The following is a 27,523-nucleotide window of genomic DNA, read 5'->3' as shown; positions in this document are numbered from 1 at the left end:
AGCTGAAGAAGAAGAAGGTGCAGTGAGAGTAACAACGCTAAAGCAGTTATGGCATTTGGAATACTATGGCTGTTCCCTGGACCATTATATTTTTACGAGTTAATTACAATCAGATGCGTTACACTAATAAACAATATGCGGTTAGTTTCAGTGTATTTATAAAGCCACGTCAGGAAAATAAGGTGTAATCACACAGGAACAGTAGCACTGCTTTGACGCAGGGTGCCGCCAGTCTGCAAAATCGAGCGGAGAACTTGCGCACGACAAGGTATGAGGTACCGTGGAAAAGTGCGTGGCTTTACGCCAAGTGTAGGTTTTATACATCACGATTTGAACGTGGAAAAGTTCTTACGCAACATTTCTGTGCGTACGCACCGTTTATACATGAGGCCCCTGTTCACAAACTGCCCTCGATACTCAGGTGTTAACTTCTCACAGAGAGTTGAAAACAATGGTCTTGGTCGGCCAAGCCAAAGCAGGTCTTGTTAGATTTAGTGACTAATCAGATTTCTGACTACAAGAGTGTCTTTTCTCCACAGCAGTTTCATTTTTCTTCAGCTCTGCTACACAAACATGGATAGGAAAGATTGGCTTGAAAATCAATGGATGGATGGATTGGTTCAAAATTTGTATTGTTTTTCTTCAAAATCCTCAATGCATATACGAGTAGCCAGACCATGTAAAAGAACTTCACCAAGCTAAATATAATCAAACCTCCTCATTTGATCTTTAGGATAAATGGTTGCTGCAGTCAACTCTGGCTCAAATACTACAGTGAGGAATCCAGACTTTTTTCTAGAACTTTAGAACAATCTAGACAAGAACAGGCCATTCAGCCCAACAAAGTTCGTCAGTCCCATCTACTTAATTCTTGCAAAATTATATCAAGTCAAGTTTTAAAAGTCCTTAAAGTCCTACTGTCTACCATACTACCTGGTCACTTATTCCATGAGTATGTGGTTCCCTGTTTGAAGAATAACTTTGTAAAGTTACTGCGAAATGTACCTATTTATTCATTGTAAAGTAAAGACTCGATCCATTGGAGTAAATCCCTTCATAATTTTATACACTTCAGTCATGTCGTCTCTTCTTCTACTTTTGCTTAAACTGAAATGACTCCTCTCTTTTAAGCTTTCCTCAAAACTCATCCCCTGTAACCTTGGAATCAGCCTAGTTGCTCTTCTCTAGAATTTTTCTAGTACTGCTTTGTCCATTTTTGTAGCCTGGAGACCAGAACTATACACAGCACTCCAGATGAGGACTCACCAGTGTGTTATAAAGCTTGAGCAGAGCCTCCTGTGACTTGTACTCCACACATCAGAGTGCTATATAACTTGACATTCTGTTAGTCTCCCTAATGGTTTCTGAACTCCGTCTGGAAGTTGATAGTGATGAGTACACTATGTCTCCTATCCTGAATCTTTCTCATAAGGAATATTATTGATTTTCAGACCTCCCATTGTGTATTCAGATCTAACATTTTTACCTCCTTTACATTTACTTACATTAAATTTCACCTGCCAAAAATCTGCCTAAGCCTTCATTCTGTCTAAGTTCCTCTGTAAAGAGTCATCCATCAATCCATCCATTATCCAGCCCGCTATATCCTAACTACAAGGTCATGGGGGTCTTCTGGAGCCAATCCCAGCCAACACAGGGCGCAAGGCAGGAAACAAACAACGGGCAGGGTGCCAGCCCACCACAGGGCACACACACACACACCAAGCACACACTAGGGACAATCTGCAATCACCAATGCACCTAACAAACATGTCTCTGGACTGTGGGAGGAAACCGGAGTACCCGGAGAAAACCCACGCAGACACGGGGAGAACATGCAAACTCCACGCAGGGAGGAGCCGGGAAGCAAACCCGAGTCTCCTAACTGCGAGGCATGTAAAGATTCAACAGATTCTTAATTATAATTTCACTGGACCTTCTAGGGCAGGGGTGGGCAAAGTCAGTCCTGGAGGGCCGCAGAGGCTGCAGGTTTTTGCTCCAACCTAGCTGCTTAATTAGAAAACAATCCTTGCAAATAATTGAACTTCATGGCTTGTTAGTGCTTTAACTCTGCCATATCAGGCCATTCTCATATCCTAGATGTTCTTCCCCTTTGTAAGGAAATCATCCAAATGATTTGAAGGCTAAAATGGATGAGTAATACTCAATCTTTCACTTTCTTCTCTTCACTTTCCTTCCAAGTATTAAATTAAACCCAATAGTGCATGATAAACACGCACAAGTGTAAATGGTAACAAGCTAAATGGAGAAAAGCTGCTTTCTTTTGTCATTTGAATCTTATTGCTAGTAAAAAGCCATTAAAAACCAAGAGAACAGCTGTTTAAGACTAAAAGAAGCAATAAGGGTTCAGATTCGTAACGAACGAGACAACTAAAGTGAAGCACAAGTGTTACTTGAGCAGTTAAGTGCTTCTTATTAAGCAACTGGGTTGGAACAAAAACCTGCAGCCTCTGCGGCCCTCCAGGAATGACTTTGCCCACCCCTGTTGTAGGGTGTTGTATCGTGTTAGCCATTATGAATGTAGTGAGAAGTCAAGCAAAAAGTACACTTTTATTTGGCTAACTAAAAAGATTATAATTTGTAAGCTTTTGAGGCAACTCGGGCCCCTTCTTCAGGCAAGATACAATCTTGAACTCCTCTCATTTGAATCTGTTCTCTTTTACCAAATGGCATGCTTCTTCTAGAGAAGGCAGCAGTGGCATCATACAGAGTAGGACAGACATTGTGTGCATCTCTCCCTGGGTGCTCAGCAGGTGGAATCTCTCCTGTGTGTTCTTGGCTTTCACCCAGTAGACTGCGCCAGACACACTTCTAATGAGAGACTCCCAAGGAGGTGTTATACTACATGTTTCTTTATGTCACTGTATCTGGACAATACTGTTATGAGTTTTATTCACATGTGCATGTTAACTGTGGCACACAGGGGCTCAGCAGTTAGAAGTGCTAGCCAAGCATTGTATTCGATAGCCTAAGACAACTGGAGGCTTGTATAGTCAGCGTAAACACAGGTTAGGGTATTTCTGTCCTCTATCAGCAAAAATCTCCTTTCCTTATTGGGAGAATGAGAATCGGCATATAAGCACTATGATATGTCTGTATTTTGGGGAAGAGGAATTCAGCCCTTGTTTGGAGACAGAGAAGACCAGCAAATGAAGCAAGACATTATAAAAGGTCTGGACAGTGGCCAGACCCTTCGAGGCGGAATCGACAAAGTTCGTCGAAAAACCTCCTAGCGTAGGGACGGAGAAAATGGCTGACTGTGTTGATCCAGATTCCCACCTGGATAAAAGTCTGTCCATATGCCTCCCCGTCTGTAACCGCGTAAAACGTCAGTAAATGTAAGCTAAAGATATTTTGTCTCATGTGATTCTTGTACGGCCGTAATCACTATGGGAGGGATATCGCCTTTTCTGGTATATTATGATATTGTTTAATTATTTAATAAGCCACAATATTAAAAGAACACATTTCCAAGAGAGCTAATGCCTCTGCAGGAAACAGGGGGTCATATTTCTGATTAATTAAAATAATAATGCACAATATATAATTTTAAATGGTCATTTTTCAGTGTTAGTATAGTATAGGGTTCCCCAGCTCCGGTCTTGTAGGGACCCAGTGGCTGCAGGTTTTCATTCTAACCTTTTTCTTAGTTAGTGTCCTGTTTTTGCTGCTAATTAACTTCACTTAAATTAATTTTACTTGACTTGCTCCTGAAGACTCAGACCTCTTAATTGTTTGCTTTTCCTTAATTGGCAGCCAAACAACAGTAGTTAGCCAAAACTGACCAGCAAACCGTGTCCATTATAGAATCTGAAAATAAAGAAAGATGAAGGTCTCAGGAATGCTGATCTGCTCAGGTCCACAAAACATTTTAACAGAGCTCTTAGAGAAGAGAAAATCAACAATTTCAGGAATGTCTGCTATTGCACAATGAGAGCAGCGACAAGCCATGAAATTAAAGAACGAGTTTAATTAACAACAAGAATCAGCGTCTAATTAGGCAACTGCTTGGAGTGAAATTGTTTGGAGTTTGAGGTCCTGACTTAATTGGTCTTCTGTTGGCTCCCTCACTTCATATTTCATTTCTGTTTGGGTGCCATTGTAGGAAAGAAATAGAAGCAATTCAGAGGAACGATGAAGAAATTTAGGGACACCAGTCTAAAAAAGCAAGTCAATTAAAATGAATTTTAAGTTAATTAGCAGCAAAGACAGGTCATTCATTAAGAAAAGGGCAAGTATTAAAACCTGCAGCCACTGCGGCCCTCCAGGACCGGAGATTGAGAACCCTGGTGTAGTAGATACTGGACTCCAAACCGAGCAGATGCCAGTTCAGTCCACATCTCTGACCCCGAACAAATCACATAACATGCCTTGTCTGCAAATGTAAAAAAATATGGAAACTGTTATACAATAACTTATTTAGTGAGTTAAAAGAGTGTTTTTTTATTATTTATAAATGCTGCATTAAATCATGCACTTCTCCTTTTGACAGATTTATTTACCTTTTCTTTAGTGTATATCAATGCCTTTTATTCCTCTTTTTTACGTCTTTTCTGAGCTAACGGTGTATGCAGTGTTTGCCAAATTCTGTATGCATACACTTGTTGAGATATCCTGCATATTAAATGCACACACACACACATTATTGCTCTGCCCATCACCGGTGCTGAGCTGGATATGAACACACATTTTACTAGGTAGGGTTTATTCAACTTACCGCTCTCGTATTTGCAGCTGGAGAGATTTATCCAGATTCATCTGGAAAAAAAGAAAACAAGAGCAGAAAGACAGAAGCACGCTACAGCAAGGGCGGCCTGAAGCATTTAAGAAGGATATAAATGGACAGAATGTGCAAAGGCTCTAGAGGACAACATGGAGGGACCACTGCATTTGCACTAAACCCAAAGTAGGCATGGCTTCTGCTGCCTTGGCATAGCTGCTCATTCATTTAGATCAACTTGTTTTTGCTGGCATGATTGCATTCTGCAAGAAATGCTTTTGAAACAGTATGGCCACCTGTAAGCAGTCTTGTTTCATTTACTTTTTGATATTTTTACTCCAGACTGAACTCGGTTTAGACATTAGACTGGCACTAGGAGTGGCACAGTGGTAAGCACTGGTGACTCACGGCTCAGGGCCACTGGGCTTATGCATAGTGCTGAATTTGGAGCCAGGTCCAGGGTTGGGTCCCTTCATGCACGTTACTAGGCCTGGGATAGCTTCTGACCCTCAAAGTCCTGTCAGTGGGATTTAGCAGCGGGGGAATTCAAATCAGAAACAAGTTTTGCACAAAGTATAGACTTTTGATAGTAGAATGTTTTAAAATGCATTTATTCACAACACACCATTACATTTGCATTTATATTATGCTGCTTATTCTGAATTATTTTACACCTGCTACTTAGCAAACCTTGTCATATTTATAAGATATTAAAGCCATCATATTTTATAAACATCAAACCTCATCAGTAAATTGGATTTATTAATGCAGACAATTATTTAACCGTAACAGAATATTCTCAAATGACCTTGGATAGGTGAAGCCTATTCCAACAGCACTGGGCACAAGGCAGGATCCAACCCTGGATGGGTTCCGAGTCCATCAAAAGGCATACAACCACATTCATATGCAACCAGTTTAGAGGTGCCAATTACCTTCCATACTCTTCTTTAAGAACACATAAAAAAGCTGCAATTTAAAATTATAAGAACATAAGACAATCGACAAATGAGAGAGAGAAGACCATTCACTCTATTAAGCCTGTTTGATTAGTTAATAACTAAGTTGCCCCAATACCTCATGAAGAAACTTTTTACTCTAGATTGTCATGCATGTGCACCTTCCTGGCTCTGGTAAGGTAAGGAGTTCAACCCCGGGATGAGAGGGGGGTGCTAATGATAATAGTATAATTTCTTTCCCCAATAGCGTTAAAGGCCTGCCGAAGGCAGATGTGTAACTCTCTCTTGTGCCTCCGAGAAGACGCCACGCCACCCCTTTTGGCGCCAGTGCTTTTTAAAAACATTAGAACATTCTAGACGAGAACAGGCCATTCAGCCCAACAAAGCTCGCCAGTCCTCTCCACTTGTTTCCTTCAAGAAAACATCAAGTCGAGTTTTGAAAGTCCCTAACATCTTACTGTCTACCACACTACTTGGTAGCTTATTCCAAGTGTCTATCGTTCTTTGTGTAAAGAAAAAACTTCCTAATGTTTGTGCGAAATTTACCCTTAACAAGTTTCCAACTGTGTCCCCGTGTTCTTGATGAACTCATTTTAAAGTCCCAGTCTTGATCCACTGTACTAATTCCCTTCATAATTTTAAACACTTCAATCATGTCACCTCTTAATCTTCTTTTCATTAAACTGTAAAGGCTCAGCTCTTTTAATCTAACAGGCAACAATGGAGCTGGGCGTCAGACCTTGACCAGTGAAAGAGGACGACAGTGCATGCGAACCTCAAGCCTCAGGATCCTGAATACAGAACAAGTCACTGATAGCAGGGCAGAAAACAACCTGGGAGCTGTGAGGCAACATTGCTATCTCTGCTGTGCCACCATTCTGTGCCAACCTTACTGAGGGTTATTATAATGAAAAAATAGCTTATTCTTTTTGTATTATTTGGTTGCATAACAAGAAGAATTTAAAACTGACTTGACAGAAAAAAATATTTTGTGATTATTGTTACATCCTCACAGATCCTGGGGTCAAGAGCCGATGTCTCTGTGTGGAATATGATCATTTACAATTTTTTTTTTTTTTTCTCCTAGGTATTGTGTTTTTGTACCCCATATTCTCAGAAAACATGTTTCTTAGCTTCTTAGCGGTGTACCTCAATTGACCCTGTGTTAGTATGGCAGTGTGAATAAGTTGGCCTTGCAAGGGACTGGCACCCACTCCAAGATCTGGCTTCCAATTAAAGCTTGGTAAGTATACTGCATATGAAGTATTTACATGGTGCATCCATTTTCTGGGTACTAGTTGCCCCCCTTCCGGTCAGTTCACAGCAGCCATTCTTCTGCATCTTCTCTTCGTTTTGCATTGTAAGCTAAATACATTTCAAATGTTTATGAAGATGAGTGACTTGGACGGGTTTGCAGCAAGAATCAAATGCCTTGGGTCATTAGATAGGCAAGCCTGTTTTACGAATATTAATTTAAAATACGATTGAAAAAAAAAAAACTAGTTTGGTTTTGCAAGAGGTTTTTAACAGGACGCATGTGGTGCTCAAACACACTTGGCGAGCCGCACTTAGAGCGCCTTTAAAAGTTGAGGGCAGGAGAGAAGCGTGTCTGCCATCTACTGGTTATGTATGATTACTGCAATTTGTTTACGTGGATTTTTTTTTCTTTTTCCCCACCCCCAATCCAAAGACGCGCGCACGCTCACACACATTTTCATACATCTCTCAGCATAGCAATTTATTTATTCACCTATGAGATCTATTGTGCTTTTTTATTTAAGATTTATTTGCACTACTAATTATTTCATGTGTATTCGCCTAAATGTTGTGGGTGATCCGATCTGTCGTTTCGGTATTGCCTTACTCCATATCGCACCTTTGAGTTGAAGTCAGTTGCAGATGACTGGCGTGTGCCCTGTGTTCTGGATGTCGCGTTCAAATTTCGCCCCTATGACAATGCCTGGCTCTGGGGGACAAATTGCAGGTGGGCTGGCGCAGTAGTACGCGCTGCTGTCTCACGTCTCCAGACACCTGGGTAACGGCTTTGTATTCCAGACCAAACTCTCTTTGTGCAGCTACTGCGGTTTTCTTCTCAAATCTCAAACCGTCCTCGCCGCAATTCACTTCTGTCACGCGAATAGGTACACGTTAAGCCTTCAAATCACCACTTTTTAAAAAGATTTAGTAAGCGCTTCGGTCATTATAGGGGTCTTCTTCATGCTACAGCATTCAAAGTTTAGAGTAAGAGTTGGGAGTATCTGGTTGGTAGGGAAAGATAAATCGGTTACACTCTTAAAAATAACGAATGTAGTGGCGCTTTACTGGGTTGTGTGGTACCTCGCGGAACTATTGCTTGACAAGGACAAATTTGATTCTGTGAGGGCTTCTTTGGAAGTGAAACCGGGTCGTTGGGCTTTGAAAAGGCGACTAATATATGGACAAAATAGAAACCTTTGGATAGCAGGTAGGATTAAACAGATCAAGATCTATTTATGGAGCATGTTAACGAATCTATACCCAATAATGTTCACTTTATCTAATTTAAGTTACTTTAACTTAAAAAAAAATATATACATGTATTTGCTGGGATTACTTAACCCCTTTAGCTATACTGACTTAAATTCGTTACATGTCACACTAACACTATGTTGAAACAAAACAATTTGATTACAGTGTTTTAAAAGATGCACAATCCGTCTCAGAGACTGTTGTCATTGCTCACCTATTTTTATGCTTATCTTACTCAAAATTAATACTTTTCTAATCCTGAAAACATGGCATTCCCATTTTCCCTATACACAATTATATAAAGTTGATTTAACTTAAAATACTCATGGCTGATCCCAAAGTATGAAGTCCGCGAGTAATTACCAGTCATTTTTTTTTATTCGTGAATCGTCCGCAGATTGACCATGCGCTTTGTTTGATTTGGGAATCCTGAGACTCCTGCGCATGCTCAAAGTTGTGACTGTGCACGTCATCTTCAAGAGCAAGAAAAAGCTGCCCAGAACCACCGTGTGAAGTGGTAACTTTAATTCTGTAAACTCAGATTCATCGTTAGGAGGCTGCATCTTGAACTGTCTGCGGTAAATGTGCCAGTTAATAGATGAAGGTACAAGTCTGGTGTACCTACTTGAGATTAGTTAATTATAGATTAACAGATTACTACTCTTTTTGTTCTTGTAATGCATCTTTTTTCTGAATTATCTGGTTTATGTGCGTGACATTTGCATGGATGTCCAGGATTAATTACCAGTTTCTTTGCCTCAAATGACCTCAGGGATGAATAAATGAAAATGTATAGATCAGTGTTGCTAAGTACTCCAGGGATGCTTTATTCTTGCCATTCCAAAAAAGCATTGCATTATTTTGCTCAAGAAATTTGCAATTAAAAGTGCCTTATTTTACAAAGGTATGGCTTTATTTCACAAAGATACTGCTTCCTGTATCAGTAACATCAGTAGCATCTGGTACGCATATGTTCTTTTGTGTGGTGACAACTAGTGAGGAAGAAGTTAGGCATGTGCAGACCATGCAATCAAGTGATAAGAACTGAACAAAAGGTATATTATACATTTATTCCTACATGTGATGTGTTGAGAGGCAAATTTAATTATTTGCCAATGTCAGGGCAAAGGAAGTCAGCGGTTATCCCAACAGCACTGGGTACAAGGCAAGGACCAAACCCGCTGGATGGTGTAGCTTTCCATTTGCAGGGTTCAATCACACAGCCAATCAGAAAAGACTGTGCTGTGTGTAATCCAGTAACAGAAACCTATTAATAAAGAATCTGTGCTATAGATATATTGAAACGGAGCAATCTGAAGGCACTACAGCCAGAGTTCATACCTCAGATCTTCTAAGACTCCAGTGAAGACCCATACAGATGCAGATCCTGGCACGGTTAGGCAGGAATGACAGCTGTGTGCTACCATTTGTCTTATATATTAAAACATCTGCATGCACTAACCTTATTAAATTTTAAAATGATTAAAACTAAATATATACCTATAACTTTTCTTCCGTTCCTTTCACATAATTGCAAGATTTGTATGTGCTTAACGTTTCCCTCAATAGCCGTCACTAGAAAATGCGTGGGCACGATGTTATCAGCAGCATCAGGCAATATCTTTGTGAAATAATCCAATTCTTTCAAGAAATAACACAATTATTATTTCAAAATAATACATAACGTTTGTGAAAGAATGAATTATGATAAAATAATATTTTTTATGAAATAACACAATACTTTTGAGGAATGATGCAATAAAACTTTGTTTTGAGTAGCTGGAATAGGCTTGGGTGGCACGGTGGCACAGTGGGAAGCACTGCTGCCTCATAGTTACGAGGGCTGGGTTTGCTTCCCTGCATGGGTTTCCTCCGGGTGCTTCGGTTTCTTCCCGCAGTCCAAAGACATGCAGGTTAGGTGCAATGGTGATTCTAAATTGTCCCTAGTGTGTGCTTTGTGTGTGTGTGTGTGCGCCCTGCGGTGAGCTGGCACCCTGCCCGGGGTTTGGTTCCTGCCTTGCACCCTGTGTTGGCTGGGATTGCCTCCAGCAGTCCCCCGTGACCCTGTAGTTAGGATATAGCAGGTTGGATAATGGATGGATGGAATAGGCTTCTGTAGTTTAGTTAAAAAAATAAACTGAAACAAAAACTAAAAGCTTAGTTTCTGACTTTGTGTTACTCTGTCTTACCTTTTCTTTTTCTTTTTCTTCTTCTTAGTCTCCACTTTGTCTGGAGGAGGTTCCTTATCACAGTTCTCATTTGGGCTGTCGCTCTCATCCTCTTCTGTTTTTTCTTTTCTAATGCAAGGACTCTCATCCTGGGATTCTGGGTCAACCTGGAATTGTGGAGGTACTTTGTTTGCAGAAGGCTCTTCAGAATCTGATTTCATTCTGTTGGTAATGAAAGAGAGACCTTGTTCAACTTAAAATTTTCCAGCCCACGACGTGGTGCTGATACTGGTGGAGTTCAGGAGTCCTGGCTCAGATATGGTCACTGCTCCTGTGGTTGCACTCGACCTCTCACAAACCACTCTAAAGAAACCTCCTACCACATACGTTTTTTGGATAGGTGTAACTGAAACTTGTAAACTAGCAATAAAATTGTATGTGATAGAATAATAAATGTAATTTGTATGACCAGCAACCCTAAAGTGAATGTCTGGGAAACAAAACCTTTGTTGTCCAGTTTTATTTATCTCATTTTCCTATTATTGGACACTTTCAGTTTTAGGAACATTTAAAGGTTTTTGTAATCAGTTTTGATTTTGTAATGAAAAATTTTTTTTGGATCAGTCAGCCCTATAGCTACAGGGACCTTGAAATTTTTCTTCCACATGTTCCCTATGTATGGGTAAAGACAGCAGCTATCCTGGGTCAGTTTCTTCCCTGCTCTCACATTCTCTTACAGTTGATTTTTGTGTTATTCATTCCTGACAAGTGGCTGTTTGTTAAAGCCACCGTCCTGTCATTAAGAGCCACCCCAAAAAGAAAAATGTGGCCATTGCGAGGCCCCTAATCTCATTCCAGCTCCATATGCCGATAGCTTTAAAAGAACTGAATACCACTACCTAAGTCATCATGTGACACGTCCTGCACAAGTGGAGTAAGAAAATGAATGGATGCATGGATTAGCCGATCGATCTCACACACACACACACACACATTTATTTATATAGCACATTTTCATACAAACAGTAGCTCAAAGTGCTTTACAAAATGAAGAATAGAAAAATAGAAGACACAATAAAAAGTAGAAATAAGTCAACATTAATTAACATAGAATAAGTAAGGTCCGATGGCCAGGGTGGACAGAAAAAACAAAAAAAAACTCCAGAGGCTGGATAAAAAAAATAAAATCTGCAGGGATTCCAGACCAAGAGACCGCCCAGTCTCTTTCCTACATTGTAGCATACTATCATAGCCCCAGCATAACTGGACTTTTGTTTCAGAAATATATGATTATTTGTAAAGATCAATTGCATTGCACAATTTTGCTATTAATAAAATGTTATAGAGGTACACATAATTGTATGCTATTTTAAAGAGGTAAGTGTCAACCCATTTCTGTTTTGAAAAAGCAGAGGTGAGGCATAGGGAGCAATGTGGAGTGTGGATCCCAGTTTATGGTCACAAGGAGCTAGAGCCTTTCCTGGAAGCTTTGGGTACAAGCAGTGGCGTAGTTAGCGGGGGGCAAGGGGGGACATCTGTCCCCGGGCACAGCATCCAGGGGGTGCCAAATTGATGTTACGAAATTTTAGAATGAAATGTTTTCCATTCTTAAATGCACTAAAAAGTAAATAAAAAACATTTGCATGCTCAGTCCATCACTCCAGTATGAGGATATCTTTTTCCTGTTTTTTGTTTTTTTCTGATTTCGAAGCACGTATTAGTTGTATATACCCAACAGGCAATAATGTATCCCCTCCACTACTCTAACATGCTTCACTCCCACCCAGAAACATTTTTGACGTAATTAAACAGGTCGCACGACTGACATGAGGCATTAGTCTAACAGTGTCTAAGTTGTTGCAAATATATATTTTTGAACTACCATTGTTGTCTTAATTATTTTACTTTGTTCTATCTTTATAAATTTAGCGAAACCTTGAAAATATATGCATAAAAGTGCTTTAAAAAATTTAAATATTTAAGAATGTAAAACTATTTAAAATAAAAAATTTGAATTTTTTTTCTTAAAATACTATTATTTTAAATACATTTTTTAAAAATTTCTTTCCCTTCCTCGTTGCATTTTAGCAAACAGGAGGGGGCGCAAAATCTTCAGTCGGGCGCTGAAAATCCTAGCTACGCCTCTGGGTACAAGATGGGCACCAGATGATAACAGGCCATACTGGTGAACGTGCACACACACGCACACCCATCCACACACACACACACACACCCACTGGTTCAGTTTAGATTACAGGGAGGAGAACATGAATGACAAAGAGAGAATGTGCAAACTCCATACAGGCAATGCCTGAAATGAGATTCTAATCCACTTTTAGATTTTTGACCTTTATTTTTTAGCAACACGTGGAAAAAGTTGTACATTTCTCTATTTCTGTAATGGTCTGCAATTAAATTACCTTTGTGTTGTGCCTGGGTGGACCTGGGGCAGACAAGTTCATCTCTGAAATATACGCAATGTCCTCCACCCCTCTGCCCCTACACCTTCTTGTCTTATAATGCTTGATCAGAAAGGCTCTATACAGAATAAAAATATGCTGGTCATTCATTTAAGACTTGTCTGATTTTGTTCATGGCAATAACTAATATATAAAAGAAATAAATTAAAACATTTGCTTTAAGGCATATCTACAATTAAGCATCTTCTGATGATTCTTTCTGTCAATCAATGTATGAATTGAAGGCTGATTGATTGATTTCTGAAATGGTATACTGGCTAGACATTTTTACCTCACAGGATATACATACAGTATAATTCCTCGAATTTCCACTTTCTACTGTGGAATATGGCCGGCCATTCATCCTGGCCAATACCCCCAGGCTGCCAGGTGGAGCCCTCCCTGCAGCATGGAGGTGCCCTAAAATGCCAGCAGGGAATTATGGACATTGGAGTTTTCCTTTGCAGCCCTGCTGGATACTACAGGGGCCACTAGAAGGCGCTGCAGGGAGGAACAGTTTTATTTACCCTACGCCCCAGAAGTACGTCTGAGTCACATGGACAAGGGGAATGACGTGATTCCGGGTGAAGAAAGGACTTTTGATCTGACCGGAGTGATAGGAGATCACATGGACTGGGGATTGGAACACTTCCGGGTCAGGGAGGATAAAAGGATTGTGGGAGCTCCCAGATGGCGTTTATTGAGTATTGGTATTGTGTTATTAATGAGTATTGTGGAGAGGAGGGTGCTTGGTGCACTATTGTTAATAAATATAGTCTACTTTAGGACTTTTACTTGGTGTCTGGAGTCTTGGACGGGGGTTCAAGGGAGCGATAGCGCCCCCTATCTGTCACACTACATAAAGTTTGCACCTTCTCTCTGAGGATTTTCTGTGTGTATTCTAGTTTCCTCCCATATCCTAACAACATACATCAGCATTTCTCAACTTTTAAATATTTGCGACCCGTGTTTTCAAAAGTTTTAATCGCGCCCCCCTAATGTCTTTTTGAAACCCTAATAAAATTTATTATTATATTTTTGGCTGCTGATACACCACTACAAGTTTTATTATACCTACTTAACTTTTTTTTTTATTATGTGAATTTCCCCTTGGGATTAATAAAGTATCTATCTATCTATCTATCTATCTATCTATCTATCTATCTATCTATCTATCTATCTATCTATCTATCTATCTATCTATCTATCTATCTATTATATAGTGACGTTCATATCTATCTATCTATCTATCTATCTATCTATCTATCTATCTATTATATAGTGACTTTCATATCTATCTATCTATCTATCTATCTATCTATCTATCTATCTATCTATCTATCTATCTATCTATCTATCTATCTATCTGTCTTTTATCGACATTTACCTAACTCTATATTTATTTTTCTAGTATCAGAATGTAGTTTTAGTTCATTTGGTTTGGTTTCAATAGATGTAATTTTCATATTTTCGATTCTTTTCTTCTTTTTTTCACATCTCCGTGACCCCTTTTTTTGTTACTTCATGGGGGTGCGCCCCACAGGTTGAGAACCGCCGACATACATATTAGGATGAATGGTAATTCTAACCTTGCCTGGCATGAGCAGTTGTGGATACAGACATGTGACATGTGGTACTGAAGCCCATTCCAGCCTGGTACTTGATATTACTCAGACAGACTGCTGCTCTCAGTGGTCCTCTCATGAAAAAAAGAGGGTTTTGGAAACAGTATAGATGGATGACTGACTATCTAAATTAAGCCATTCCTACATTTAAAGCCATTTTGATGTCGGTCAATGTTAAAAGTGCCATATAAAATAAAGATCAAAGTTCAAGTTCAGTAAGGTTCCTTGGAGCTGGCAATGGCAAGGATTCTCCTTGACCCTGAACTGTGTAAACAGGTTATGGATGGATTAAGCTTCAGTATGAGCAAATTTAATATAGGAAATTAACTCCTAACTTTTTATAGCTATTCCTAAAATCGAATGATAACATCACCTTTCACAATATCAACTGTGAAGGCTAGCCATACAACTACTAGACACTGTGCTAGAGGGGACAGAGGAGTCACCTTAAACAGCTCGACAATCCATCTCCCCTTTGATCCAATTCTGTCAGCAAATGCAAACTAAATCCAACACTTCAAAGCTTGTATTATTCTCATGAGAGTTTACTTCTAGAATTCAGGTTTGGGCAACCTGCTTTCTTTTTTAGAACATAACATCATAAGAAGTTTGACAAACGAGAGGAGACCATCCAGTTGACCAAGCCTGTTTGTTTAGCTAATAACCAAGCTGTCCCAGCATGTCATTCAGATCCTTCTTAAAGGTTGTCATGTTCTCTGCTTCAACTCCACGTCAAGGCAGTTTGTTCCAGAGTCCCACAACTCTTTGCATAAAGAAGTGTTTCCTGGCTTCAGTTTTAAATGCACTTGCCCTTAATTTCCACTGATGTCTTCGAGTACAGGATTCAACCTTGAGCTGATAGAATATTTACTTTATCAATGCCATTGAGGATTTAAAATACCTGGATTAGGTCCCCATGCAGTCTCCTCTGCTCGAGACTAACTCTGTAAAGAAAAGAAGGCATGTTGGAATGATGGTGGAGAGGGACTGAATATCTAGTGGAAAAAAGAGATAAGTGTCGCAATATGATACGAAATCTCAGAGATAGGACTTCTGATACCATATTAGGTTTCAACCAGTTTCTTCCGTTTCATTCTTTTGAATGAGTTTTAAGGAAAATTATCCAGCAATGGAAGGTAAATTCCTATTATTCCAGAAAACATCCATGTGGACTAAATAAATACCACTGAGTTCAATTAAAATCTATACAGGGACCTTAATTATATGCAACATAAAGTCTTAAATAAGTCTCAGTGGCTAAGGTAATTAATTGCGTCATATGGGAAGACCAGCCAGCCTGCCAAGACTCATCATGTAACATTAATTTAATCCTGTCTGGTGAAGCTATTTTGTGTCTCATTTAAATTCAGACCTAAAGTGATGCAATCATGTAATTGTTCACTAACACTTTCGGTACTGAAAAAGAAATGTTTTTAAAGGTTTTGCTTCCTGCAAATTTGTTGGGGGGGACTATAATAGACAGCTTCAAGCAAATACAAATATAATAGATGATAGCAATAAAACGATATGTGATTGAAAAATTTAGAGATGATCTTTGAAATCAATAGGCCTTAGCTAAAAGGGCCTTGGAAATTTCCTCCCACCTCTTCCCCATAGCTGTGGCCCCGAGTAAAGACAGTAGCTGTCCTGGGTCTCCTAGACAGCTTCTCCCCAGCTCTCACATTCCTTTTCAGTCATTTTTCCCATCATTCTTTCCTGACAAAAGCTTAAAATCCATCTTTCCGGTATAGGAACTACCGTCAAAACAACAGCATTCCCCCCAGCTGCTTTCTGATCTCATTTATATTCAGATACTACTTCAAAAAATATCCCCAGCGTATTCCAGAATATATTTATCCCCCATGGATAACCATTCTGCAGTTCACAGAGGAGACAAAAATAGAAAAGATTGTGATAAAAAAGCAGGGGTTTTCTGAACATTGTACCAGCGCTCACTCAGTGCGTTTACATTTGTCTTAATAAGCTCGTTATTCACAGAAACTTGGTTTTCTAAAATGTCACGTAAGCCCTTTTCCTGGGTGCAGAAAACTGGATTAACACGCTGGACCTGATTACATGGCCATGTAAACCCTTAACTGGGTTACTGTGAAGGATTTTGTAGTCTGTGCATATCCAGTACACTCTGTCCACCTGAATAGTTTTGCACATACATTCAGCAGCCACTGGTGAAAACATCCACAAAGATCAATTTCCTGAGGCAAATGCTCAGGTGATCACACTATTCCTTCTACGGGTTGGAATAATCTGTTTTAATAATCTGTTTTATCCGGGGGAGTAAATGCTAACATTACTCAAAGTTATTGTCTGCTTTTTTATTTTTTTCATTTTTATTACTATTTAATTTAATATTGTTTCTTTCTTTCAGTATACTGATGCTGGATTATGTGAATTTCCCCTTGGGATTAATAAAGTATCTATCTATCTATCTATCTATCTATCTATCTATCTATCTATCTATCTATCTATCTATCTATCTATCGCCTTTCATTTCTATCTATCTATCTATCTATCTATCTATCTATCTATCTATCTATCTATCTATCTATCTATCTATCTATCTATCATATAGTGCCTTTCATTTCTATCTATCTATCTGTCTATCTATCTATCTATCATATAGTGCCTTTCATTTCTATCTATCTATCTGTCTATCTATCTATCTATCTATCTATCACATAATGCCTTTCAATTCTATCTATCTATCTATCTATCTATCTATCTATCTATCATATAGTGCCTTTCATTTCTATCTATCTATCTATCTATCTATCTATCTATCTATCTATCTATCTATCTATCTATCTATCTATCATATAGTGCCTTTCATTTCTATCTATCTATCTATCTATCTATCTATCTATCTATCTATCTATCTATCTATCTATCTATCTATCTATCATATAGTGCCTTTCATATCTATCTATCTATCTATCTATCTAATTATTCAGAAATTGCTAAATCTATGTTGATGAACTGATCGTACAGTGCTAAGTTCAGCAGCACAGCCTTAGGAGCAGTAATGTGTTACTTAAAAGTAATGTGTGTTACGTGGTTTGATTACTTTTTAAAGTAATAAGCAACCTAACACAATGTTCATTTTAATGAAGTAGTAAATACCTGTGATATCGCAGTGGCACTGGGTGAAAGGCAAGAAGCACATACTGTATACAAGTATGCCGCTACTTGCAGAACTCAATCACACAGCCAAACAGAAAAGAATACGGTATGTTGGATGCATTCTGGTAACAGCAAAATTATCATCGAAGTATCCTTTTACTTTTCTGCTATTGATATGTTGAAACAGTGTGATGGGGTCACGCAGTGGTCAGTGTCCATACAGCACTTCATCGGGGGCTCATGTGGGATGGATTTTATTTACTTTACAGCACATGAAGGACAAAACACATTCATAAAGCACAAAAAAATGATGACATGCTGGTTTTCCAAATCACAGTGGCCAATGATGATGTTTAACTGTTTTCTGAGCAATTTTAGGATGTCGGAATGTTTTAACAACTCCAGAAGGCTATCCATCCATCCATTATCCAACCCACTATATCCTAACTACAGGGGTCTGCTAGAGCCAATCCCTGTCAACACTGGGCGTAAGGCAGGAAACAAACCCCGGGCAGGGTATCAGCCCACCACAGGGCACACACACCAAGGACAATTTAGGATCACCAATGCACCTAACCTGCATGTCAACCACAGACTTCATGCAGGGAGGACCCGGGAAGTGAACCCAGGTCTCCTAACTGCGAGGCAGCAGCGCTACCCACTGCGCCACCCTTCCAGAAGGCTACTTTAAACATAAATGTAAATTTATAACAAAAAAAAAAAACAGGCTTTTCCTTATCTGCATTACTCACCTTTTCCTGATTATGTGTGTGCATATACACTGAAAAAAGTATAACATGTTGTTCATTCAACGTAAATTTTCTCTTTCAAGCAACTTAAGATTAGTCATTTAGTGTTGTAGCTTGAAATATTTGGTTTCAGATCTCAATCAAAGTAAAAGAAATATGTTTGTACCAAAGTAAGTTATGGTGGAGGGAATAAATATAAAAATCCTATTTTAGTTAACCTAATATTTTAGGCTGTTCATGTGCTGTGTTTGAGGGGCCATTTGTATTTTCTTCCGGTCGAACTTTCCAACGTGCTGGCTTTCCAACTGCCAGAAAAGAAGAAAACTTTCCTGAGTGGAGTGGACTTGGATATTCCTGTCTGGTCATTTTCAGCAGCAGACTTTTATAACGGAGGATTTCTGGTAAGTAACCCTGTTTCTCAACTGTTTATTTTAAGTATAAGAACTCATAAAAAAACAAACTTTCAAGAAAGCTGTTAATAATTGTTTTGTTGTATATTTAAGATTTACACTACAAAATGCTTGTGTATTTGCGCTAGATTTTAATATAAATGTAAAAAGTACAGCATTGGAATGTGTTATGTTCATAATATTTCTAATGGCATAAAAACAGGTTATGACCAATAAACCATTTAAAATTGTAACAACTTAAAAAATAGATTTACTGTACTTCAGTATAAGACAAGTGAATTGCACTCACTCACTCTAAAATGATTTGCCTCAACTTAAAAATTGTGGGATCAATAAGCTAAAAAGAATTATATTGATTCAGATTGAAAATATTAAGTGTGAATCATTACCTTAATTATTTTAAGTTGAATGGAGGTTATACTTTTTACAGTGTAAATTGTTTAAGTGACTGTTAAGAATACACAAAGTAGGGCTCCTATATCTTAAAATACAGAGCATATGTTAAAGTGCATTTACTGCACCCAACTGCTAGCTCTAAGCTCACTAAATGGCTTTTATTTTCCCATTTAGGGAACAGGATTACACATTTAGCATTGTAAAAAGCAGCACCATACCCATTAAAAGGACATTGCTCTTCTGGAAGTGAACCATCTACATACACAACGGGGTAATCATCTCTCTAAGGCAGGAAAGCACACATTTCCTTTCCTTTTCTTACCCCAAGGTGCCCCCTTGTTGTGTCTTACTTGGGGTTTCTTTCAGTCAGCTATCCGTGTTTAGTTCACATTTTTTATTATTTTTTTTTTTACTTTTTTTCATTGTGTTTTTGGGGGCTTTCCTTAGGACACTTCCGTTTCCTTTCCGTATCACAAAGACATATGTCTTAGGTTAGTTGACCACTCTATATGCAGTCTGCCATTGCATATCTGGTAATTTAAGGTTACCTGTTGAAAGTTAGCTTATATTTATCTTGACATCTGAAACCATAGCTGTCATAGCACATCAGGTAAACCGATTTATGTTTTGTTATATAAAATAGTGTTTCTTTATTTTAATAAACTAGGGGACTCTGCCCCCTCGTCACTTCGCTCGCCAACCCCTAAACCGCCTGCGCTAGGCACCGTTGTGAAGAGAGGGGCTGAATGCACCCCTAGGAGATGTGGCTGCTCCTCCAAAACCTTCCCCGAGTAATATTTCCGTTTGTTTGCACTAATGCGGTCTTTACTTTCATTGTTTTTAGACTTTCAAAGAGGGGGGGCTGAACGCACCCCAAGGAGACGCGGTCGCCCCTCTAAAACCCCTCTTACATGATGATACAATGGGAAACAAATACTTTTTTTTACCTCCTCTTTGCTCGATCAGCTGCTGGATTGCTGCTGCTGCTGCTGTGTCGCGTGATCTTCATCTCGTGTGATGCTTCGAATGTTTAAAAGCCTGTACAGCTGCTGTCCTTTTGTCTCACTGTCTTGACTCTCTTCTCCCCCAGACATCCTCAAACACTATTCAATCTTTTTTCGCTGTTCCGTTATTTAACCGAGTAATATTTTCCATTTGTTTGTACTAATGCAATCTTTACTATCATTTTTTTGTGACTTTCAAATTTTCCTACTTCCATTATCTCTAACCTGCTCTGCATGTGTATCGCGCCAACGGTTTTGAATTCTTTACGAAGTTCTACTTTGTCATCTACTCTGACTTTTTCCAGCCCCGGGAGTGGTTAGTGGGGGGCTGAACGCACCCGAAGGAGACGCGGTCGTATATTCGAAACCCCTCTTAAACAATGATACAATGGAAAACAAATAGTCTTTTTTTTACCTCCTCTTTGCTCGATCAGCTGCTGGCTTGCTGCTGCTGCTGCTGTGTCGCGTGATCTTCATCTCGTGTGATGCTTCCATTGTTTAAAAGCCTGTACAGCTGCTGTCCTTTTGTCTCACTGCCTTGACTCTCTTCTCCCCCAGACATCCTCAAACACTATTCAATCTTTTTTCGCTGTTCCGTTATTTAACCGAGTAATATTTTCCATTTGTTTGTACTAATGCAATCTTTACTATCATTTTTTTGTGACTTTCAAATTTTCCTACTTCCATTATCTCTAACCTGCTCTGCATGTGTATCGCGCCAACGGTTTTGAATTCTTTACGAAGTTCTACTTTGTCATCTACTCTGACTTTTTCCAGCCCCGGGAGTGGTTAGTGGGGGGCTGAACGCACCCGAAGGAGACGCGGTCGTATATTCGAAACCCCTCTTAAACAATGATACAATGGAAAACAAATAGTCTTTTTTTTACCTCCTCTTTGCTCGATCAGCTGCTGGCTTGCTGCTGCTGCTGCTGTGTCGCGTGATCTTCATCTCGTGTGATGCTTCCATTGTTTAAAAGCCTGTACAGCTGCTGTCCTTTTGTCTCACTGCCTTGACTCTCTTCTCCCCCAGACATCCTCAAACACTATTCAATCTTTTTTCGCTGTTCCGTTATTTAACCGAGTAATATTTTCCATTTGTTCGTACCAATGCAATCTTTACTATAATTTTTTTGAGACTTTCAAATTTTCCTACTTCCATTATCTCTAACCTGCTCTGCATGTATATCGCGCCAACGGTTTTGAATTCTTTACAAAGTTCTACTTTGTCATCTACTCGGACTTTTTCCAGACCCGGGTGTGGTTAGTGGGGGGCTGAACGCACCCCAGAAGGAGACACGGTCGTATATTCGAAACCCCTCTTAAACGATGATACAATGGAAAACAAATAGTCTTTTTTTTTAACTCCTCTTTGCTCGATCAGCTGCTGGCTTGCTGCTGCAGTGCCGCGTGATCTGCATATCATGAGGCGCTTGTAATGTTTATAAGCCTGTACAGCTGCTGTCCTTTTGTCTCAATGCCTTGTTTCTCTTCTCCCCCAGACATCCTCAAACACTATTCGATCTGTTTTCGCTGTTCCATTATTTCCCCAGCTAATATTTTCCATTTGTTTGCGCTAATGCAAACTTTACTATAATTTTTTTGAGACGTATAGTTTCAATAGAGAACAGAACACAAAACTGAGGAGCTTGTCATGTGATGTTATGTTATACGCCCGGTTGCACTATGGTTAAGATTAGGGTTGTGGGTGGGTTACCTGACTCAAATAACGACGACTGCAGAGTAAACCAAGTGTCAAAAACGTGTAATTCAATTGGCTGTTTAGCAGAGTCCCCAAATCGCAGAACTGTGGAGGTCTGCAGCTGGACACATCTTGAGACTAAATGTCCCTATTTGGATGGCGCTTCTGCCTCACCCAGAAGTGCTTCCACTGTGCTCTGCCATGGCACCAGAAAGACTTTCAATTTCAGCATAACAGGAGCTGCCTCACCTTCCTCTAAGAATCAGAATTGGTTATGGAGAAAGGACAAAGCTCGCTGGGGAGGAGTAGAGGCGAAGGAAAAGTGTGAAACAAAAGTGAATTGTTATTGAGGAGAAAAGCCTGTTTTAAAGTATTGATACGAATAAAAGGTTTTTTGAACCTGGGACTTGACAGGTCTGTGGTGGTGTCAAAGATCTGGTGCTCTGCTGTGCCTCCTAGTGGCCACAAATACATAAGATACAGTGTGGTGTAGTGGTTAAGGCTTTGGACTTCACACCCAGAGCTTGGGGTTCAAATCCTGCTTCAGGAACAATGTGACCATAAGGAAGTCACATGACATGCCTGTGCTCCAATTGGAAAACCAAAAGAAATGTAATTAGTTGTATCTCAGAGGTTTGGGGCGGAGTGGTGGCTCTGAGGGTAAGGATCTGCCCTGGTATCCAGAAGGTTGCCAGTTTGAATCCCCGTCACTGCCAAAAGAGATCCTACTCTGGGCCCTTAGAGCAAGACCCTTAACCTGTAATTGCTCCAGGGGTGCTGTACAATGGCTGACCCTGTTCTCTCACCCCAAGGGGTATGAGAAAAATAACACATTCCTAATGCAAGAAATTGTATAAGGCAAAATAAAGAACAAATAAGTAAATGTATATAATGTTCTTAAATAGTATTTTACAATACCATGCTGTCAAAAATAACAATCGAATTGTGTTTTGTGTAGCTATCATTACTTTAGATGTATGAAGGAGTACATTTCATTGTTTGTTTTGTCATTTTGCAGGCCTTATGTTAGTTAGATGGGAACACATTTGCGGTCAATGAATGGAATCAAGTCTACATGAGAAAATGTTACTGCTTGGTCTTGGCAGGTCATTTATGATCATGCCAGAAATAAGGAAACAGGCATCTTGTGGTGTCAAGGAAAGCTTCAAGAATTAGGAGACGGGAAGATAGAAAGATGAATATCAAAGAAAAATGGGCACAACAAGGACCTGTCAGATCCACTAAATAAAAAATAAATCCATCCATTCCTGAAGCAGCCAAATCAGAGGATCAGAGCCATGGGGCCAGGCCCTGTCTCAGCAGACCCTGAATAGTGTGCCAGTCAAACATAGGACATGCTGACACTCAGTTTAAATATGAACCACAAGTAGAACCCATGCAAGATAAGTGGAAAATGGGGAGATGCAAAACAGACAAAGTGATGGAGAACAGTAGCATACAAGGAGACAAGAAAAATCCTCACTTTGGTCTCAGATGGTCTGGTAAGTGCAAATAGCTGGTGGTCTGCAGTCTGTTTCTATACTGAAGTTCTCTGTCCCCTCAGGAGTTTGCCGGCCGGCAGACCCCAAAGCAACATTCTCCACATGTCCACCATGGGAGTTAATGATACCTAAAATAAAAAAAGGAAGCTTGTTAAAGCCAGCAGTATAACCCATGGAGCGGATCAAGATTTACAGCTCATGTTAGCAAACAAGACAGCGATCGGGTTACTTTCACCAAGAGAATGAAACTTAGTCATCTACAGCAGCAAAACCTGATACTGCGCAAAAGCTTGGAAACTCGACACAGACGGCAGCAGACAACTTTCAGACGCCATTCACTTCTCTACCGCCCTGCTTTCATTTAAAAAGGCGGGTGTGTTATTTTGGCACCCATTTTCGCCAAATGCTTTGACTCCACCAATCTGTGTGAAAAATGCAGACAGCCCCCATGGGTGGCACAGTTTGTGTCTTCTAAATGCAGACAGCCACATGGGTGACACAGTTTGTGTCATCTAAATGCAGACAGCCCCCATGGGTGACACAGTTTGTGTCTTCTAAATGCAGACAGCCCCATTGGTGACACAGTTTGTGTCTTCTAAATGCAGACAGCCCCCATGGGTGACACAGCTTGTGTCTTCTAAATGCAGACAGCCACATGGGTGACACAGTTTGTGTCTTCTAAATGCAGACAGCCACCTGGGTGACACAGTTTGTGTCTTCTAAATGCAGACAGCCCCGATGGGTGGCACAGTTTGTGTCTTCTAAATGCAGACAGCCACATGCGTGGCACAGTTTGTGTCTTCTAAATGCAGAGAGCCACATGGGTGACACAGTTTGTGTCTTCTAAATGCAGACAGCCACATGGGTGACACAGTTTGTGTCTTCTAAATGCAGACAGCCACATGGGTGACACAGCTTGTGTCTTCTAAATGCAGACAGCCACATGGGTGACACAGTTTGTGTCTTCTAAATGCAGACAGCCACCTGGGTGACACAGTTTGTGTCTTCTAAATGCAGACAGCCCCCATGGGTGACACAGTTTGTGTCTTCTAAATGCAGACAGCCCCCATGGGTGGCACAGTTTGTGTCTTCTAAATGCAGAGAGCCACATGGGTGGCACAGTTTGTGTCTTCTAAATGCAGACAGCCCCCATGGGTGACACAGTTTGTGTCTTCTAAATGCAGACAGCCACATGGGTGACACAGTTTGTGTCTTCTAAATGCAGACAGCCACATGGGTGACACAGTTTGTGTCTTCTAAATGCAGACAGCCACATGGGTGACACAGTTTGTGTCTTCTAAATGCAGACAGCCACCTGGGTGGCACAGTTTGTGTCATCTAAATGCAGACAGCCACATGGGTGACACAGTTTGTGTCTTCTAAATGCAGACAGCCACATGGGTGACACAGTTTGTGTCATCTAAATGCAGACAGCCCCCCTGGGTGACACAGTTTGTGTCTTCTAAATGCAGACAGCCCCCATGGGTGGCACAGTTTGTGTCTTCTAAATGCAGACAGCCACCTGGGTGACACAGTTTGTGTCTTCTAAATGCAGACAGCCACCTGGGTGACACAGTTTGTGTCTTCTAAATGCAGACAGCCACCTGGGTGACACAGTTTGTGTCTTCTAAATGCAGACAGGCACATGGGTGGCACAGTTTGCTGGCACTTTGTTTTCTAGAAGGGGATCGGGTCTTCTGTGTCACCCTGCTGCTCATCTCTCAAATGCAGTCATCCCATTACAGCATTATAGGAAGAAGTTAACTTCATGTTACTCAGAATAGGAATAAGAAGGTTCAAAAAATGAAGAGGAGGATGACTGAAAATTCATTACCATAAACCTGAGTTAGTGTGTTTTTGTATCCATTTTAGACAAGTTTTGTCAAATCTCTTAGTATATTTCTCACCGTTGTTTGATAAATAACATTTCGATTTTGACATCATAACCTGCGATGGACTGGCGTCATGTCCAGGATTTGTTCCTACCTTGTGCCCTATGCTTACTAGGATACAATACAATACAATTTATTTTTGTATAGCCTAAAATCACACAAGGAGTGCCTCAATGGGCTTTAACAGGCCCTGCCTCTTGACAGTCCCCCAGCTTTGACTCTCTAAGAAGACAAGGAAAACTCCCAAAAAAAACCCAGTAGGGAAAAAATGGAAGAAACCTCAGGAAAGGCAGTTCAAAGAGAGACCCCTTTCCAGGTAGGTTGAGCGTGCAGTGGGTGTCAAAAGAAGGGGGTCAATACAATACAGTACAATACACAGAACAGAACAAATCCTCAATACAGTATAAAAGTACATAGCAGAATTTAACAATGGATGACATCACATAATATGATTTGGATTTGTTTATAATCCTGGAATCCTCATCCGTCAAGCTGCCTCCCCCATTTGGCCATTCCACAGCTGGAACAGTGCTGGGCCAGCCAATCCAATGAAAGGACCTCTCTTTCCCATGATTCCAGAGATCCTCCATCAGGGATGACAGGATAGGCTCCAGCAGACCCCCGCAACCCTATTCAGCACTAAGCATGTCAGATAATAACTTGAGTGCCCATGTTATTTTCTTTTTCTCATTTTTGAAGTGTCACTATTTTGAATTGTTCTCCATGGCTGCAGTCAAATGCTTTGTGGTGGCAACACCCGTTGCTAGTAATCATCTTTTGACGCTGACACTGCTGCAAGAAAGTTAGTAGTGCGGCACAGTAAGTTAGGTGTTCAAGTTCTGAATTATTTTCATTGAAATCAACTCAGTTACTAGTCACTTAGTTATGGAAAGGGTTTTAGACAGATTTTGAATGTTTTGCTTTGTGGTTTCACACGATTTTTCTTACTGTTTCTTTTTTTTTTACCTTAGTAACTAGTAGCTAGTTTATATACTTCAGTTCTTTATTTTTGGATTTCCCTTTACTATGCCTTAATGTTGTTCCTTTCAGTTATTCATTGCTAGAGATGAACAAACTCTACTGAATTTACTTCTCCTCGAGTTTAGTGAAAACATGAAGATATTCGGGCATTTAAGTGAAGTTGTCGAAATGCATTCAATAGTCAATAGAGAAGTATTTTTGAGTGGATTATAATGATACAATGGTTCTTTAAGTGTTCCTGTGGGCGACGGAAACATCTGCCATCTATGCTGGACCGATTATTGTGGTTGAAAATGTGATGAGCTGTGAGGCAGCAGTGCTCACCACTGCGCCACCGTGTCTCCTTGATATAAAATTTTATTCCATGTCTTTTCTCTCTTTCTACATCTTACAAGTTCCGACCACTACAACTAGCTAACGCCTGAAGAGCCTGTGATGTAAAATGTCAGTATTATATACTCGGTGGGTTGTCCCTATCACTATCCAATTTTCGCTTCATAGCGAGGAGCATAGCAGTGAAAACACAACATATAATGAAACCCTGCAGAACAGCGAAGTATTTCATAATATTCTAATGCACCCTTCAAAAATGAAAACACGTTTTTCTTTTCTTTTTTTAAACATACCGGGTTGCAAATATGGCGTAAGTACGTACTGATCAAGTAGCGGCATTACGTACGTGCATATAAATTGAATGTTAACGCAAGCTTAAAGCAGATCGGCCAGCTCCACAAAGTGCGAGGCTGAGTATGGTTACAGTACGCATGCGTGAAAACTCTGCTCATGCGCTACGGAAATCTGCCACATAGCATCATGAACAGCTTAGAAAAAATTCACCTAAGCGGGCTGAACGATAAATTCGCAGGAAAAAAATTGGCAAACAAAGTCACTGGTGAACTCAGCAGATTCAGGAAGTTTCAGCGATCAACAGTACTCATTACCTCGTTCATTTCTTAAGCCATTTTTCTACCATCGCAATCTTTAGTTTTACATTCACATTATCAAAACATACCTCGAAATTTAGAACTAATGAATCAAGTTCAATCAACTCCCTTGTTAAAAGAGAACAGCTAATGTAAAAAAATAATAATAATAAAACAAGCAAATACTGCTGTCCTCAAAGGGCCTGATCTCACATTACTATCAAGTCAGCTTAACTGAGTCTGGAAACAGGGAAACAAGAAGACGCCTGACGGAAGACACGATTATCTGGTAATTCCAAGGAATAAAGCCAGTAGCCACTGCAGCCCTCCACAAAGTCAGGCTGCATTCCCCCGTTTTTTTTTATGTCC

At 40.0% G+C, this 27,523-nt stretch overlaps 1 protein-coding gene across 2 annotated transcripts in view; it reads right to left on the bottom strand.

The window, feature by feature from the left end:
- The window catches only part of ttll6 (tubulin tyrosine ligase-like family, member 6), a 93,180-nt gene that overhangs the window by 56,883 nt on the left and 8,774 nt on the right, over positions 1-27,523 (bottom strand). Inside the window, exons 2-4 of one of the 2 annotated variants that reach the window (XM_039740303.1) lie at positions 23,340-23,486; positions 10,398-10,598; positions 4,739-4,776 (exon numbers count right to left, since the gene is read on the bottom strand). In XM_039740303.1, coding sequence (XP_039596237.1) covers positions 4,739-4,776; positions 10,398-10,597 — 238 coding nt within the window. In that variant the 5' untranslated portion in view covers position 10,598; positions 23,340-23,486. Of the gene's footprint in view, positions 1-4,738; positions 4,777-10,397; positions 10,599-12,796; positions 13,011-23,339; positions 23,487-27,523 lie in introns of those variants that run through there. The other variant, XM_039740304.1, reaches the window with a different exon arrangement.

Source organism: Polypterus senegalus, chromosome 17, assembly GCF_016835505.1.
Source record: "Polypterus senegalus isolate Bchr_013 chromosome 17, ASM1683550v1, whole genome shotgun sequence".
Classification (NCBI taxonomy): Eukaryota; Metazoa; Chordata; class Cladistia; order Polypteriformes; family Polypteridae; genus Polypterus; species Polypterus senegalus.
This window is presented reverse-complemented; position numbering and strand designations above follow the sequence as displayed.